Source organism: Sarcophilus harrisii, chromosome 4 (assembly GCF_902635505.1).
Source record: "Sarcophilus harrisii chromosome 4, mSarHar1.11, whole genome shotgun sequence".
NCBI lineage: Eukaryota > Metazoa > Chordata > Mammalia > Dasyuromorphia > Dasyuridae > Sarcophilus > Sarcophilus harrisii.
Window position 1 is genome coordinate 280,054,099 of NC_045429.1, and position 19,206 is coordinate 280,073,304.

The 19,206-nt window shown below is 38.2% G+C and overlaps 1 protein-coding gene across 1 annotated transcript in view; it reads right to left on the minus strand.

The window, feature by feature from the left end:
- The window catches only part of PNPLA1 (patatin like phospholipase domain containing 1), a 70,613-nt gene that overhangs the window by 36,754 nt on the left and 14,653 nt on the right, over positions 1 to 19,206 (minus strand). Inside the window, exon 2 of the mRNA XM_023502964.2 lies at positions 165 to 397. Coding sequence (XP_023358732.2) covers positions 165 to 397 — 233 coding nt within the window. The remainder of the gene's footprint in view (positions 1 to 164; positions 398 to 19,206) is intronic.

Genomic DNA, 19,206 nt, shown 5'->3' on the forward strand with positions numbered 1-19,206 from the left:
TCATTTGTTCTTCCAATGATGGTTATTGGAATGAAGAGAAAATAAATGCCTCTTGAAAGAAAAGAAAAACCAAGTAGTCGGGAAACCCCTGTGTTTTTTTCCTGGAACAAATCTGATCAGAACCCATCTTCCAGCCTGACCCCAGCACATTACATCACCTTTACCTCAATGAGCTCTTCCTTGGAAGTAAATTCAGACACCACCACATTCTCCCCATCTGTCACCCGTGTGAGGGCTACATGGAGCCTTCCTGTCGCCAACTTGTAGGAATCCTCAGGCAGGACTCGGTACAGAAACTGCTTCATCATCTGGACCATCTTGCAGGAAGGAGAAAATGGCCCCAGAAAGGACTTCCGGACCTCTTCCACACCAGTGTTTAAGACTTTGAGATACTCATCTAAGGTAAAAACAAACGAAGGGTGATCAACATCAAAGTGCTCCAAGATGGAGTGTCCTGAAATAATTTCTGGCTTTCAAAGGCAATCAATTAATCAACAAACAATTATTAGAAGATCAAGGCTCTCCAAGATCTGATCCCATCACACCTAGACAACCCTATCTCACTTTCTTCAAGACAACATCTTTTTACTCCCTTTTACTGAATAATGAGCATAATTTAGTGATTGAAGAGTCAGCTTAGAAACCAAGTATTGAATTCAGGTCCCTTCTCTTACCTGAATTGATTTTGCAATCCTGGGCAAATCACTTAACCTCTCATTTCTTCAGGAAATCTCGGAGATTAAAAATTATATGAGATTATGAATTATAGGATTATAAATTATAAAATATTATAAATTATATATAACACATATATAATTTGTAATCTCATATAAAATACATAAATTATATAATATATATAATCATAAAATATATGCTAGAGGGAGTGAATACCAGTGAAATCACATATCCAGAATCTGTCCCTTATACAGGTCACACTCAGCTCTACATCTGCCCTTTTGCTCACATCATTCTCTCCACTACCTGCTTCTTCCTTCTACCCTAAACCATTTCATCCTTCAAGATCCAGTTTAAGTCCCAGCTCCTTCATGAATCCTTTACTGATTAATAAGAATGTCTATGGAGAAATCATTGTCCCTTTCTCCTTCCTGGCACTATACCACATTGTAGATCATGTTTATATTCAATTTAGCTTCAATGATTTATAAACCTTGTTTTGTAAAAATTAATGAGGTACTATATAAAATGAGCAATTAAATAACACAGTGGATAGAGTGCTAGGCTCAGTGTTAGGAAGACCTTAGTTCAAATTCAGTCCCCAAAATTTTCTAGCTGTGTGACATTAGATATGTCACAATTTCTGCCTGCCTTGATCCACTAGAGAAAGAAATGGCAAACCTCTCCAATATCTCTGTCAGAAGATATTGTTTTTATGATATAGACTTCTTTGATAGTCTAGTGAAGACTGGGTCCCTTCTCAGAATTTTTTTTTTCCAAGAAAATTGGTGGTGTGTCTTGTGATGAAGAGAGCCATTTGTACCCAGAGACAGGACTATGGGAACTGAGTGTGGTTTACAACATAGCATTTTCACTCTTTTTGTTGTTATTTGCTTGCATTTTATTTTCTTTCTATTTTTTTCCAATTTGATTTGATTTTTCTTGTGCAGCAAGATAATTGTATAAATATTTATGCATATATTGGATTTAACATATATTTCTTTTTTTTTTACCCTGAGGCAATTGGGGTTAAGTGTTATCCAGGGTCACATAGCTAAGAAGTGTTAGGTGTCTGACAAGGCCAGATTTGAACTCAGATACTCCTGACTTCAGAGCTGGTGCTCTATCCACTGTACCACCTAGCTACCCCAGATTTAGCATATATTTCTACCATGTTTAACATTTTAAAAAAAAAAGAAAAGAAAAGAAAATTGTTGGTAGGATTTGCCCAGAGTCACAGAGCTGGTAAATGTCTGAGGTCATATGTGAACTCAGGTTTTCCTTATTCCAGGACTGATACTTTATTCATTGCACTACTCAGGATGTTTTTAATGCATAAAATAAAATACAAAGGAAACCAATTTTACCAAAACACAATTATCAATATGTTTTTTAACTTATTACTATGCCCAAAAAACTATTAAACTGTGCTTTCCCTTTGACCCAGCAATACCACTATTAGGTATATACTCTAAAGAGATCAAAGAAAGATGAAAAGGACTCATTTGTACTAAATATGAATTGATGCAAATGAAATGAGCAGAACTGGGGAAAGAATATATACAACAACTATGCCATTTGGGGGAGGGGGGATAATTATAGAAATGTCAGCTATTACTTTAAAAAAAAAATGGTAGGAGCAGCTAGGGGTACATGAGTAGGATGACAAGCCTGGAGTCAGGAATACTCATCTGAATTCAAGTCTACTTCAGATACTTTCTATCTGTTCAACCCTTGATAAGTCACTTAACTCTGTTTGCCTCAGTTTCCTCATCTGTAAAAGTAGCTAGAGAAAGAAATGATAAACCATTCTAAGAATAGCCCAAATGGGGTCACAAAGAGTCAGACATGACTGAACTACATAACATCAAAAATTGTATTTAAAAAATGAAAATTGAAAAAAGAGCCATTCATCAAATTCATACAATGTATTGAGCAGATCTGACAGTGTATGCAGAATTCCATACCCATTATCCCCCTCATTTCCCAAATGTGCAAGGAGCTGTCTTTTCTTATCTCTTCTCTGGGACTAAGCTTGATTAATACAGTTACATAATATTTAGTCTCACTTTTTCCTCTCCCCCTTTTCTGAGGTCAGAAAATGTAGTTTAAACCCTGTCTCAAATATTTCCTAGTTGTGTGACCTTCAGTAAATCTCTTAATTTTGTTCGCCTCAGTTTCCTTATTTGTAGAATGAGCTGGAGAAGGAAATGATGAGTCACTCCAGTATCTCTGCCAAGAAAACTCCAAATGGGGTCAGAAAAAGTGGTAACATTATTAAATGCAACTGAACAATAATTGAACTGAACAAGAGGAAATTGGCTTAGTTAGGTCCCGCTCAGAATGGAATTATATCTGTTGGTATCTTATACTCTTTCTAGAATATGAGCTCCTTTAGGGCAGAAATCATATTTTATTCATTTCCCTAGCACTTAGTGCCCATAGTAGATATTTAATAACTTTTTGGGGAGCTAGGTGGTGCAGTGGATAGAGCACTGGGCTTGATCAGGAAGATCTGAATTCCAATCCAGCCTCAGAACCTTACTAGCTAGGTGACCCTGGCTATGTCTTATTCCTTATATTTTATATAGGGACATACTGGAGAAGGAAATGGAAAAAAAAAAAAAACCTTCTAATATCTTTGCCAAGAAAATCCCATAGAAAAGTGTGTGAGCTCATAAAGAATTAGACACAACTGAACAACAAAAATAAATTCTAGCTGAATGAATCAGATACAGAGGTAGACAGGACTTTGGAGTTCAACCTTCTCATTTTATACATGAAGAAACTGCGGCCAAAAAAAAATGTTAAATGACTTCTCAGAGATCACAAAAGGATTAAATTAAGAGACAGGATTTGAACACATGTCTTCCATATAGAGCCAGTGAATACTGCAGTATAAGAGCAATTATTCTCCCGCCTCCCCAACTTTTACAGGTTGGATTTGAATTCAGGTTTTCCTGAATCCAGACCCAACTCTTAAATCTATTCATTGATCCACCCTGCTGCCAGTCAACCTCATTGGGTTATTATGATGATGTGGTTAGTGGCAGTGCAAAGAGTTGAGGTGTGAGAATCCCTGTCTGGTCAGAGCAGTTTCAATGTGAAAGAATTCACACAGAGAACAGAAAGAATTCGCACAGAGAAGTCAGTCCTGGCAGAGAGATAAAGGTCCTAACAGAGAAATCCTGGCAGAGAAATAAACAGAGGTGTTAAAGCTAACTCATCTCAGGACCAATAAAACTTTCCTTTTGTCAGTCAAACTTTTCAGGTTTGTGAATTCTTTCAACTTTGAACCTGCAAAGACCAGAGGGGGATTCTCACACCTCAACTCTCTGCCCTGCCACTAACTGCATCAATGAGATTCAAATGAAAATATGAACAAAGTAACAAAGTTCTATGTAAACTTTAAAACACTGTAAAAATCCCAATGATAACAATTCTAACTGTCTTTTACCAAAATAATGAACTTCCTGTCATGAGAAGGGTTCCAACAGAAAATGGATATCCTGCTAGTGATGTGATAGAGAAGATTCCAGCATTGGGTGGGAGAGTCACACAAAATGACCTGTGTGATAACTTCTGACTCACTATTCCTATGATTCCAAATTCAAGTGATTCCTATATAAGACAATATCATAATATAGTAACTCCTGATGTCCTCACAAACAGTCCCATAAAGCAGGACACCAGTGATTCTAGAGATAGAAACCAAAAAACAGAAAGTTTAAGCATTTGTCCAGTGTTAAAAAATAAGTGAGCACCAGAACCAAGACTGATAATCATTCCTTGAATTTATAGCTTTAAAACTTTACTATCCATTATCTCGATGGAGTGAATAATATTTCAATAAAAAGACCCCAGGTCTTCAGTAGTTGGAAAAGCCTTAGAGAGGAGCATGAATAGGAGAGAGCCTGAATTACTGTCCAAGCTACTCCCAGAAGCAAGCAGGGAGGAACACTTACAGGATTATTTTAAGTGGACCTTTTATTGTCTTAAGCAAGGCTTTGTTGCAGTAGGCCCTTGTTGGATTCCTTGTCAAATTCCTTGTATTGATGAAATTATCATGACCCTATAGTTACTGTGTCTAATGAGAAGACCAAGTTATAGATGTCAACCCCGGAAATTATCTTTCTTCTATAAAAACATCTACTGGTATTCCACTTTTTCTGCTAATTCCTTTTTGGAGGCTAACTCCCTTTAAGGTTAGCCCGCCATCAATGGCATACTCCTCTCTGAATTTATTAGGACCTGTTCACCTTATGGAAGCAAGTTCTCTAGGAATTTTGTCTGCTTTATGGTGTCTTTCTCCTTCTTATAGCAGGAACTCAACCTGCCTTAAAGATGTCTTTCCCCTTGTTGTTGGGGTTTTTTCCTGTTTAGGAAATGTGAATTTGTTTAATGTGAAAATTTTAATGTGAATTCTCCTAAGGAACTTAGCAGCTTTGCTTCTTAATATCAGGAGGATCCAAGTCTTACAAATAGTGTTGTAATCCCAGCCCCAAACCCCAATATATTTTTTGCCAACCCTGAACCCCAATATTTGGTGGCCTGCATTGAGAAAATCTTGGCATTCCAATAATTGGGGGGATTCAGCACCTTTGCACATTTGACCCAGATAGCAACCCTGTAAAGACAAGCAGAGCAGAAATTGTTTCCAAATTATAGATGAAGAAACTAATCCTTGAAGAAGTAATGTGATTTACCAAAGGGTCACACAGTGAATCACTGGCAAATTCAGGACAAAAAAATCATCTAGTGCCTTTTATTATCCCACATATCTCCCAGGAAACAGATACAGGGCAATATAGTAAGAATTGGAGTTAAAGGTTCTGAGTTCAAATTCTGAGTTCTCTGACTCTTACTTCCTATATGAAGAAAATCACTTTTTTCTCTAGGTGCATTTTTTTTTTCCCAGAAAAAATGGGACAATTGAATTAGATGGTATCTGAGACCCCTTCTAATTCTGGGTGTCCAAGAATCTAAATTAGATTTTTAAAGTGAGAGTGCCTCATTTTAATGTGAATTCTCCTAAGGAACTTAGCAGCTTTGCTTCTTAATATGGGGAGGGTCTAAGTCTTACAAATTTTGTTGTAATCCCAGCCCCAAACCCCAATATATTTTTTTGCCTCATTTCCCTGCTGAGAAATATGAATAACAATCCTTATTTGGATTAACTATGCAGTGCTGTGGAGAGAGCCCTGAATTTGGAGGTAGGACCTGTATTTGACTCCAGTCCTGTTCCTTAACTTCCTTTCCTTCATCCTTACCTTCCTCTTCTCTCAAACAAGCCAACTCAATTAAATGATTACTAAGATCCTTTCTGTCCCTTATGGTCCAAAGCATCTTAGAAATGTTGGTGATTAAGACAATGTAGGGAAGTACTGGGTTGCTAAAAGCATGAAGGCTAGGATGTTAATGAATAGGTTGTTTATAAGTATGACTACAAATAAGCAATTTTCCCCTCCTGGCCCTGAAGGGAAGGCAGGAAGACAATCTTGAATGTAATTAAACAACAAGAGAGTACAGATACCAAGGTATGTGCTCATATCTGGGACCCACCTGAGAAGACAGACAAGCTGCCTGCCCACACTCAGGGTGTGGTCACCCCTCTTTTTCTGGATTCTTTATTAGTAGCTCTCACTACGCCCCTAATGACCTTTTCCCAACATGCCTTCAGAATCCTGAAAAGTTGGATTCAGGTGGAAGCTAAGTGGGCGGGTCTTAACAGTTTAGGGTTCATGTTTTCCCCTTTTTATAAGGATTGTGAAAAAGAAGGGAACCTTTCCTTGAATTCTGCTTTACTAAGAGTCACGTCCAATGTTGGTGGAGGAAAATTCCCTGTACTTGCAGATACCTTCTCTGAGATTTAGTTTCTTCCTTTGGAAAATAAGGCGGGGGAGACTAGATGGTTTCTAAGATGCCTTCTAACTGAATACATTCATTCAATAAACATGCATTAGGTGCCTACTATGTGCCAGATGCCAGGGAATTCAAAGACCAAAAGGATAAAGAAACAATTTCTACCCTCAGAAAACTTTGATTCTATTTAGGAAAAACAAAATAAATGGAGAAAATTAAATATTTGATGGATAGATAGATAATGTAGATATATGCATATATATGTATATCTTTATATGTCTATATGCATCTATACACATACATATCTCTATATTCTACACGCATGGAAATTAAAGATTTGCATCAGCATTCTTTCCACCAGTTTGGAGTCTCACATAAAATGTTTAAGATTTGCCTGGAAACTCTGGATATGCTCACAATAATATTCTTTTCTTTTTTTTGCTGAGGCAGTTGGGGTTAAGTGACTTGCCCAGGGTCACACAGCTAGGAAGTGTTAAGTATCTGAGGCCAGATTTGAACTGGGTCCTCCTGATTTCAGGGCTAGTGCTCTGTCCACTGTACCACCTAGCTGCCCCTGCAATAATGTTCTATATTGGCTAAGATGACAGGAAAAGATCACAATAGATGTTGGAGGGGAGGTGGGAAAACTGGGACACTGATGCATTCTTAGTGGAGTTGTGAAACGATCCAACCATTCTGGAGAGCAATTTGGAACTATGCTCAAAGGGCTATCAAACTGTACATACCCTCTGAAGATCCAGCAGTGTCTCTACTGGGCCTGTCTCCCAAAAAAATGATAAAAAAGGGAAAAGGACACGCATGTAGCTTCCTTTTTTGTGTAATGGCAAGGAAATGGAAAGTGGGTGGATGCCTATCAGTTGATGATTGGCTGAATAATATATAATATATGAATGGAATGTTACTGTTACATGTGAAATGATGAGCGGGCTGATTTTAGAAAAGCTTGGACTCACATGAACTGAAGCTAAGTGATATGAGTAGAACCAAAGGAACATTGTACATAGCAACAAAAGGATTATGGGATGATCAACTGTGATGAACTTGGCTTTTTTCAACAATAAGGAGAGTTGAGGCAATTCTAATAGACTTGGGAAAAACCCATCTGCATTCAGATAGAACTATGGAGACTGAATGAGGATCAAAGCATAGTATTTTCATCATTTGTGGGGAAGGAGAGAGTTGTTATTTGTTTGCTTGCTTTTTTCTTTCTCTTTTTTTCCCTTTTGAACCAATTTTTCTTGCATAGCATGACAAATATGGAAATATGTTTAGAAGAATTGTACATATTTAACTTATATTGGTTGGCTTGCTGTGTAGGCAAGGAGGGAGGAAGGAAGAGAGGGAGACAATTTGGAACACAAGGTTTTGCAGAGGTGAATATTGAAAACTATCTTTATATAAATATTTTGAAAAAGAAAATGCTATTTTAAAAACCAGGAAAAAAATCCAATAATAGTCTATGATTTTTATGAGTTCAATCATGATATCTGGGTTCTAGTTTCAGCTCAGCTACTTCTTAACTTTAGGCAAGCAACTTCATCTCTTAGTGTCTGTCTCTTAGTGTCTGTTTTCTTCATCTGTAAAAAGGAAAAAATAATACTGCTACTATAGTCACTGATTGTGAAGGCTGAGCTTATTAGAACACACAATAGTTGCTTTGGGGAACAATCCCAGGTTACATGAGTATGTATGATTCTGGGAAGGAGAAAGAAGAAGAGAAAAACAAACACACACACAGACATACACACACATACAATGTACACAGAGACAGACAGACACAAACACAAAGAGACAGAGACAGACACGGAATAAACACAGAAAAAGAGAGACAGAGAGACACCAGGCTCAGAGAAACAGAGGCAGATACACACACACAAAGAAAGAGAGAAAGAGAAACAGACACAAGAGACAGAGAGAGAGACACAGATACACAGAGAGACAAGGACATACAGAGAGAGAAAAAGAGAGAGGGAGAGAGAGAGAGAGAGAGAGAGAGAGAGAGAGAGAGAGAGAGAGAGAGAGAGAGAGGAGGGAAGGAGAGACTTAGAAACAGAGACAGACAGACAGTGACAGAGAAGAAGAGACAGACACAAAGAAAGACTTGAATTCAAATTCTGGATGATCTTTCATAATAAAAGGAGATATGTGGGATCATTACCACAGATGTCTCCCCACTGCTTATATCCAGAGAGATTAGGATTAAAAATCACCAAAGAAACACTGATGATGGTGGGATGGATTAGGTATCATGAACTATATAGTAACCAATTTGGTGAAACTATCATTTAAGTTCTTCCACCAGGGCAGTAAGGTGGTACAGTGGATAGAGTACCGGAACAGCTAGGTTCAAATCCAGCCACAGACACTTTCTAGCTGTGTGACTTTGGCAAGTCACCTAATCCTGTTTGCCTTGGTTTCCTTCTCTGTAAAATGATCTTGAGAAGAAAATGGCAAACCACTCCAATATCTTTGCCAAGAAAACTCCAGATGGGGTCATAAAGAGTCAGATATAACTAACCAAGGGAGGGCACCAAGCATCGAACTTTCAGGATTCTGCTCTTTGCCATTGGGAAGTGAAGGATTTTGTATTTCAATATCTGTACTGATTAGCTTAATTTCCCCACCCCCAAGTGATTGATGGTTCTTGTTTCAGTTCTCTAAATATATATATAATTGATTTAGTAGGACAAATATCTCATTAGATACTTATTGTTCAAAATCAGTGCCAGGAATAAACAGAATGTCCTCACCCAGTGTCTGGTTTTGGAGACAGTGCCTGGGGCTATGCTGTGGAAGAGCAATGAGCCTGCCTGGGAATCAGGCCCAGACTCTGGTCCAGAGCCCCCTGTAGTGTTCTGAGCAGGCCCAAAATGGAAGGGGTAGGGAGAGAGATCAATGAAGGGCAGCAAGAGTATTTATGGAACCAGTTTTCACTGCCCAGACTGAAGGCAGAGACATAGGAGAGGTGGGCTTTCCCTGGCTTCTTTCATCCCTGGCCCTTTTGGCTACAAATCAGCTAGGTGGAACAATGGATAGAACGCTGGATTTGGAATCAGAAAGATATCTCCCTGAATTCAAATCTGGCCTCAAGACAGTTATTAGTGTGTGACTTTGGGCAAGTCATTTCACCTGTTTGCCTCAGTTTCCTCAGCTGTCAAATGAGCAGGAGAAGGAAATGGCAAGCTCCTCCTGCATCTCTCCCAAGAAAACCCCAGATGAGGTCACAGAGTTAAATATAACTGAAAAAAACTGAACAACAACAGAGCCACTAAAGTCTCATTATACTACAGTACAGGATGTTGTGAGAAGCAAATGAGATAATATATTTAAAGCACATGAGCTTAACTGTTTGATCACAGGACTCCTTGTTCCCCAAGGCCCCTTCTAGTACCTATGAATTAAATCAATTATCCATGAGGAAGGAGAGCATGCTAAGAGAATGGAAAGAAAAGTCTAAATATTTTATTTTTGGTTATATTTTTGGACTCTGAAATTGTGGGAATTGGCAATAACATATCTCATCTGTGTCAGCAGTTACTGAGGAGCTGAGAAACTAATTTCTCCATAGTTTAGCAGTCAGGAAGTTTTCTTTTGGTAACATAGATCCATTTGGCAATCTGATGAAACCTCAGATCATGGTTTTTAAAGATATCAAGTAAAATGCACAGGATTACAAAAGAAGTCAATGATATTAAAATATGTTTTTCAAAAACAAGTACATGGAACCTAGGTTAAGAATCCCTGTGTTAAATTATCTCCCAGCTAAGATTTCTTTTCTTCTTCCTTACTCTGTCCAAATTAAGGCAAAAAGATCCCTTTTTAATCTTCCCTGAGCTAGTGAGAAAGTAATTAAGCATTTTAGCTAAAAAGACTTCCAGCTGGATTGGAGAACAAAGAAAGGCAAACAAGAGGTAATCTTAAATGAAATTGTGCACTTGTAATGGTGGCATCTTGAAAGGAAGCTTTGGAGTGGATTATAATATGAGCCATATTGATTCACTTCCTCAGTTTAAGCAAAAGGGCTGAATCCAGACTCCACCTTTTACTAGTTATGTGACTTAGGGCAATTTACTTAAGCTCTTCTCACCTGGAAAATGTAAAACATTTAAATATATATATACATACACACATAATGTACATATAATATATAAATATGTATTTATATATCTATGTTTAAATGTTTTATATTTTCATATATACAAACACATAGATGTGTATATTTATATAGATATAGATAATAAATATTCACACACACACTGTATAGTCATAGAGTTAGAGCTTTTTATTATTTCAGATTTTTCATGGCCCCATTTGGGATTTACTTGACAAAATTTATTGGAGCAGTTTGACATTTCCTTTTCAAGCTCTTTTTATATTTGAAGAACTGAGGCAGAGTTAAATGATTTGCCCAGAGTCACATAGCTATTAAGTATCTGAGGCTATATTTGAAATCAGGAGATTGTGGTCTTCCTGACATTGGGTCTGGCACTCTGTCCGCTGTACTTGCTAGTTGCCCAGTTCCTTATCTGTAAAATAGGGAAACACTCAAGAAAGAAATGATAAACCACTTCTATATCTCTGCCAAGAAAATCCCAAATGGGATCACAAAGAGTCAGCCATGACTGGAAAATGACTTCTATATCTAATAGATCAACTAGCTAACGGCATTGAAGAACAGTGAGAGCTGGAAGAAGTCTTGACATGCTTGGGGTAGACACCCCCCTAACACACTGAGGAGATTGTGGCCCTTCAGTTACCCTCAAACTGGCTTAGCCGATCTTCTAAGATGGTTTACGAAGGTGTGGCCACTGGGCAAGCTACAGCTTTTTGGAACCAAAGGTGAGAGCTGAGTGAAAAGTGGACACTTAAGGTGATTTTCAGCCCTGGAAAGCACTTGACAAGCTCTCACATCCGAGGCAGTACTGACCCACATTAGTTGAGTTCCTCTTGGAAATTTAGTTCCATGTTAGTATTTGGTAGAGTTGATGGTTTCTCTTTGGGGAGTCCTCAATATTAATAAAATCATAGATCTTGTCCCTATCTCCTAGCTTCCATTTTATAAAAAGGGAAACTGAAATCTCCCTAAAGGTTTAACTTGGCCACAAAGAAAGGATGTGAAGCTGGTCTATTTGACTCCCAATTCTTTCTCATAATGTATGAACCATGGAAACCAGATGTGAACCAAGTAGAACCAGGAAAATGAGAAATGAGTAAAACTACATGCCCTAGGAAGGCTTTGTCTGCAGCTCCTACTTATTCCAAGACTGTGAGGAAAAATCCCCTAAATGGGGCTTTAAGTTACTTCAATTTTTTTTTCTGCTGAGGCAATTGGGGACTGGCCAGGGTCACACAGCTAGGAAGTGTTAGGTACCTCAATATTCAATCTACTGACATACAAACTATCTGACTAGTCTCAGTTTGCCCCTCTAAAAACTGTTGTATAGTTAATAAAAGAATGTTTTTATAGTCAGAAGAGCTGGAAGGAATCTAAGAGGCTATTTAATACAAAAAAAATCTCCTTTTATACCGTGATTGGAGGCACCATAGTGCCCAGGGCCCCTATCCTAGAGTCAGGAAGACTCATCTTCCTAAATTAAAATCTGACCTGGGTCACTTACTAGCTATGTGACCGTGGGCAAGTCATTTAGCCCTGTTTGCCTCAGTTTCCTCATCTGTGAAATGAGCTGGAGAAGGTAATGGCAAATCTTAAATGGGGCCACAAAGAGTCAGATGTGATTGAACAATTCGTTTTAAAAGGGAAGAAACTGAAGCCCAGATCATGTAAGGAAGAAGCACTAGAGGGTAGAACCTAGACCCTCTCTGTGTAGTTAGAGATCTTCAGCTGTTCCCACACTGACTCAGCATTGAATCCCTTCTCCTTCCTAGTAGTATGAACTGAAGTAGGTCTCTTCTCTCTTAGTCTCAGTTTCAACTGTTAAATGCAGAGGTTGGACAAGATCATCTCTGAGGTCCCTTTCAACTCTGATATTTTTCCCCTTTACTACTTCAGATCAGTTCAGAATAAAGTCCCTTGCAGGGGATGAGTTCTTGGGAATTTTTTAATCTGTCAGCCCTAGACCTAGTTGCTAAGCAACCTGTTTTAGGTTCAGCCATTTATCTATAAAGGGTTTTTTCTCGGTGTTTTCTTGGCCTTGCCACATGCCACCTTCCCCCATTGGTGCCTGATAGGAGAGAGAGACAGAGACAGAAACAGAGAGAGGCAGAGACAGACAGATAGAGACAGAGAGACAAAAACAGAAAAGAGATACAGAGACAAAGAAGTATGGAGAGCGACAGAGTGAAAGAGAGGGAGGAGCAGAGGATAGAGACAGAGAGAGGAGGAGGAGGAGGAGAGAGAAAAAGAAAGAGAGACAGAGAGGAAGGAAGGGAGGAATAGAGGAAGAAAGAGAGAGACAGAAACAGAAGAGACACAGAGAGAGAGAAGGAAGAAGAGAAACAGAGAGAAAGAGAGGAACAGAGGGATAGAGACAGAGAGAAGAGAAAGGGGAAAAAGAGAGAAGAGAGAGAGAAAGAGAAACAGAGACAGAGAGAGGGGGGGGAGTGGGAACGGGAAGGAGGAAGGGAAGGAGAGAGAAACACCTCAACACCAATGTTCCAAAATTACTGGTCATTCCCAAGAAAGTGGGAGGAGTCACAGAGACTCCCCAGGAGAACCTAATGAAGCTGCCGCCCTTCCCAAACAATGACCTCAACAGTTTAATAAAAGCCACCATCCAATGAAGTGAGTGTACTGTTTGATAGGACAACTCAGATCAAACAGGTGCCTTGCCCTGGGGTGCATCCACCTGGAAAGCGGGCGAAGTTTGTGTTCCATTGCCCCTGCCCTACCTCCTATCATTCAGTGCACTCCAGGTATCTTTTAGATCTGATAAACTCATTCACCCTTTGCTAACAGCAAGGACTCATTCAGCTATGACCTTTTAGAGAGACAAAGGATTTGGCCCCATTATCTCCTCTGATCTTCACAACACATTCTTATGAGGTAAATACTACAATTATTATTGTTCCCATTTTAGAGTTAAGAAAATTAAAGTGCCCAAAGTCACATGAATAATTAGTGCTGGTGTTTCAGGGGCAGCTAAATAAGCAGTGGATAGAGTGCCAAGTCTGGAGTCAGAAAATCATCATCTCACATCCTACCTCAGACACTAACTAGCAGTGTGACTCTGGGTTTTAATTTCTTTCTGCCTCAGTTTCCTCATCTATAAAATGGAGATAACTATCATAGCACCTACTTCCTATGGTTGTTGTGAATATTTCTCATATCTGGGCTAGATAGTCACTAACAACATGTTAGAACTGCAAAACATTACACTTCAGATTAATGTCAAAACCAATCTTGATTCCTAAAGGACCAATGATGAAATGAAGGGTTAGGGTTCTTAAGCCAGGGCCTAAGACTGTTTTTTTTTAATATTTCAAAAACTATTTCAGTATAGATAACGATGTGGACTTACTCTCTTCCCCTGTCAGGAAGAAGCCCATCTGGCCATTATTCTGCATAACCAAGTCCTAGACTATCCAGTTTGCATAAATTGTAAAGATGGATTTCCAGCTTCCATTGTCTATCCCCCAATCTTCGTGTATCTTTAAGTTATTTGTTTTAATTTTAATACATATTGTTTTATGAATCATATTGGGAGAGAAAAATCAGAACAAAAGGAAAAAACCATGGGAGAGGAAAAAAAAACAGAAAAAAGAAACGACTCTAGCATATTCAAACACCACAATTCTTTTTCTGGATGCAGATGGCATTTTCTACCCAAAGTCTATTTATTGGGATTGCTTGGATCATTGAACCACTGAGAAAAACCAATCTTGCTATTATTATATACAATGTATTCTTGGTTCTGCTTGTTTCATTCAGCATCAGTTCATGTAAATCTTTCTAGGCCTTCCTAAAATCATCTTGTTCATTATTTTTTATAGAATAATAATATTCCATTACTTTCAGCTTGTTCAGACATTGCCCAATTGATGGGCATCCACTCCTTTTCCAATTCTTTGCTACCACAAAAAGAGTTGTACATGTGGGTCTTTTTCCCACCTTTAAGATTTCCTTGGGAAACAGACTCAGTAATGGCATTGCTGGATCAAAGGGTATGCATAGTTTTACAGCCCTTTGGGCATAATTCCAGATTGCTCTCCAGAATGGTTGGATCATTTCATAAATTCACTAACAATCTATTAGTATTGGTGCATCTTTAAATAAGCTTTGAGATACTGATTAGCATAGCTTTAGACAGGTTTGGAAGTTGGTCTGCCAACTAACTGCATTCCATCTGGCTCTTTGATTCCTCCCTCTGAATTCCCATCTTCTTTTCCATAGTGGAAGGGACTGAAATCAGCTGAAAGGAACATCCTCCATGAAGCCTTCTCTGACTAATCCAGCCCCAACTTATCTCTACCTCATCTGAATTTTTTTAGCATTTAAAATGCTATAATACAATATAAATGGGAGAATTTTTTCTTTCTCATTTTTTTTCTTTTGATATGATTTTTCTTGAGCAGCATGACAAATGCAGAAATATGTTTAGAAGAATCACACATTATTAACCTATATTGGGTTATTTGCTGTCTAGGGGAAGAGTGGGGGAAGAGAGGGAGAAAAATTGGAACACGGGGTTTTGCAAGAGTGAATGTTGAAAACTATCTTTGAAAAATAAAAAGTTATTATAAAAAAAAGATATCTCCATCCTGCTTGACTAAAATTCCATGTTCAAATCCAGGATGGGTGGGCTATCTCAAAGCTTTGAAAAGTCCCACAATTTTTTTTTGTACCTCCAGACCATTCTCTCTTGTCCAATATGAGCAAATGGCCATCTTATAAGCACTTAGTGGGGATGCCCCTGTGCTTCATCCAATCTCTGAGCCCCCTGTTAATTTGTCATTTTTGACCCTCAAGAGCAAGGTCTTTCAACTAAAGAGATTCTGTATTTTACCATGCCCTCTTTTGCATATTTGGAAAGCCTACAAAAACAAAGTCCTGGAAGAAGGGGGCATCTCAAATTGTGAGGAAGCTATAAGATCCATTTTATTAGAGGATACCATGGATCCTTTAATGAAGTGCCATTGACTCAGAGCCCTGCCTTGGTTTCTCTTATAGTACATTGGACAATTTTAATTCTCAGAGGATAATGTATGTAAAGTTTTTTGTAAACTTTAAAGACCTATATAAATGCCACCTATTTTTATTATTTATACCATCCAAATTAGATAAGAATAAAACAAAAATATCTAACATTTAAAAAGTACTAATCAGGTGCCTGGCATTGGGCTAAGCATGTTACAATTATTATCTCATTCGATCCTCATAGCAACCTGAGAAGTAGATGCTATCATTATTTCCATTTTACAGATGAGAAAACTGAAGCAAACAGAGACCAAATGACATAGCCAGGCTCACACAGTCAATAAGTATCTAAGATTGGATTTAAACTCGGATCTTCCTAACTCTGGCCTCATTGTTCCAGCTGTTCCACCTAGGTATCTCCTGTGGCTAGTATAATGAATTAGAATAATGATTTGAATAGTGGAGATCATTAGAAGGGGGAGAGGTATGGAAGGAGATGGTGATTACTTTGGGACAAACAGGGAATCCAGAGAAATAAGATAGAGGCAAAAAAATTGTAAAGATTTCAAGTAGGAGAATCTAAGACAGGAACCCTAGAGATTAAAAGGACCCTAATTTTTTTGTGCAGTGGCAGTCTGGCAAAGACCATGTTCCCTTTCTCAAAATAATATTTTTAAAAATTGAAAGAACTGTTAAATTTCAGTTTGAGACTAATAAAAATAGAGAATTTTTTTTCCCTTTCATGGATCTACTTAAATCTATCCACAGTTAAGAATCCTTGACTCAGAAAATATGGTTATGACTTTTAGCCAGTTCCATCATGCTGGAAAGTCTGAGTGACATCCAAGGTCCTGGGGAGATAGTATGTCTACGTTCCAAATAGCCAGCTACTCGGTGAGATATTCCTTAGTCAGGGCAACAATAAAACAAAAATACCCAATGATCCTTAACTACAACGAGTAATTACACTCAACTGAATAATTTCAGAATTGTAAGGGAGCCCAGTAGTCACATAATTCCAGTTTATTCCTTTAGTCTTCACTTAAAGACCTCCAGTGGTCTGCTTTGATAGTGATAGTTGCAGGTGGCAGAAAAGGTGACAGAAAGTACTAAGAATCACACAGTTTTAGCACTATCTGTCTATAATAATACAATGACACCTTAAAGTTTTAAAAACACTTTTATTGCATTTGAACCTCATAACCTTGAGACGAAGGAAGGAAGGAAGGACTGAGGGAAGGAGGGAGGGAGGGAAAGAGAGAGGAGGGAAAGAGAGAGGAAGAAAAGGAGGGAGGGAGAAAGGAAGGGAAGGAGAGAGGGAGGAAAGGGGAGAAGAAGGGAGGGAGGGAGGAAAGAAAAGTGGGAGGGAGGGAGGCAAAGAGGGAGGGAAGGAGGGAAGAAGGGAGGGAGGAGGGAGGGAGAGAGGGAGGGAAGGAGGGAAGAAGGGAGAAGGGAGGGAGGAGGGAAGGAGAGAGGGAAGAAGGAAGGGAGAGAGGGAGGAAGAAAGAAAAGTTTTCAAATGCATTACGCCTCTTCCAATTTAGCAAGGCAGGTCCTGAGCAAAAACATATAATTCCTTGCTGAGCCAATACTCAAAGCAGTCTTACTATGGTATCCCTATTGCATGCCTCTGGAATGGTGTTAGAAAACCTAGGATCACATCCAAGCTATGACAAATTGAAGATTTGAATGAAAGGGTCTACTTTGAAGAAAATATTAGCAAAAATGGAGGAATGAAGAGTGTTCATGATTACTTATTCCCTAATTTTTGCATAATTCCCTATATTGTGCAAAGGACATCTTTGTCAGTCTTATGAAGACTATGGTCCCCCTTCTCACAATAATATTTTTTTTTTAATTGAAGGAACTGTTAAATTTCAGTTTGAGACTAATGAAAATAGAGATTTTTTTTTTCCTATCCAGATTCATGGACCTCCTTAAATCCCTTGCCCCAGAGAATGTGGTTGTGACTTCCAGCCAGTTCTATCATGCTAGAAAGTCTTTGAATTGGCATCCAGTTGCACAATATTTATTCCAGTTTCCCAAGTTCAAATCTGGCCTCAGACAGTTACTAGCTATGTGACTCTGGGCAAATCACTTAACCTGTGTGTCTCAGTTTCCTTATCTGTAAAATGAACTGAAGAAGGAAGTGGCAAACTACTTCAGTATGTTTGCCCCCAAATGAGTACACAAAGAATCAGACTTGACTGAAAATAATTGAATAACTTCTTTCAAGTTCAGTGTCCTAAGCAATACTGATTACCCACAAAATTACCCAGTTCCTTGCCAGCCTGCCACAGCTGGAATGAAACCTTTCTATTATAAAGGTTAAGACATGGTTTCCAGAAACCCCTGATAAAATTAATACATAGTTCTTTGCTGAGGTAACATTATGAACCATTAGTACACAGAAACACATTAGAAAAGAATGAATTGTTATTATTCCTTATATTTATATAGCTTAATGGTTACAAAACACTAAACAACTTATAGCTATGATGTCATTTGATTCTCACAACAACCCTGTGAGGAAGTAGTATCAGTATTAGTAAGAAAGTATTGCATAGTGCTTAGAGTGGTGAGCCTGGACCTGTGACTGACCCAGATTCAAATTAGCTGTGAGAACTTGGATAAGTCCTTAAATCATTTGGGGTCTCATTTTCTTTATCTGTAAAATGGGGATAATCATTCTCTACTTCAAAGAGTAGTGGTGAGGGTCAAATAAGATATATTTTAAATGCCTTAAAATATTAAAATAGTCTCTAAATTTTAGCTATTTTATAGATGAGGAAATCAACAAATAAATCAATGAACATTTACTATGTATTAAGCACTTCCTATGTGCCAGACATTGTGCTAATGGATTAGAATACAAAAAGAAAATCTTAAAGTACTATTTAGATACTAGCTGTTGTTTATCATCCCCATTTTTTAGATAAAGAAATCAATCAATGAATCAATAAACATTTATCAAGTACCTACTATATGCCAGGCACAGTGCCAGTATCTGGGGATATAAAAAGAGGTGAAAGCCAGTCTTTGCCTTCAAGGAACTCAATCTAATGGAGCAGACAACAAATACACACACACACTCAAGCTATATACAGATTAAAGCAGGAGTAATTGTTCGTTATTATTTCCATATTTATGTAATACTCTAATATATTATTATATGCAAAGCACTTTCCATATTAACTTCTTTTATTCTCACAACAACCCTAAAGGTTGGCTCTATCATCATCCCATTTTACAGATGGGGAAACATATACAAAAAGGTTAAGTGCTTTGCCTAGGGTCACACAGCTAGTTAATATCAGAGACAAGATTCAAGCACAAGTCTTCTTGACTCCTAATCCCAAATTTTATCCCCTGTGCCATACAGTTACCTCATTTTTCTTTCTAGATATCTTTTTAACTCCTTCCTGTATTATTTTGGAAACCAGACCCTTGGCAGAGATACTGAAGTAGTTTGCAGTTCATTTCATAGATGAGAAAACTGAGGCAAATGGGATTAAGTGACTTGCCCAGGGTTTCACAGCTAGGCTGAAGATGAA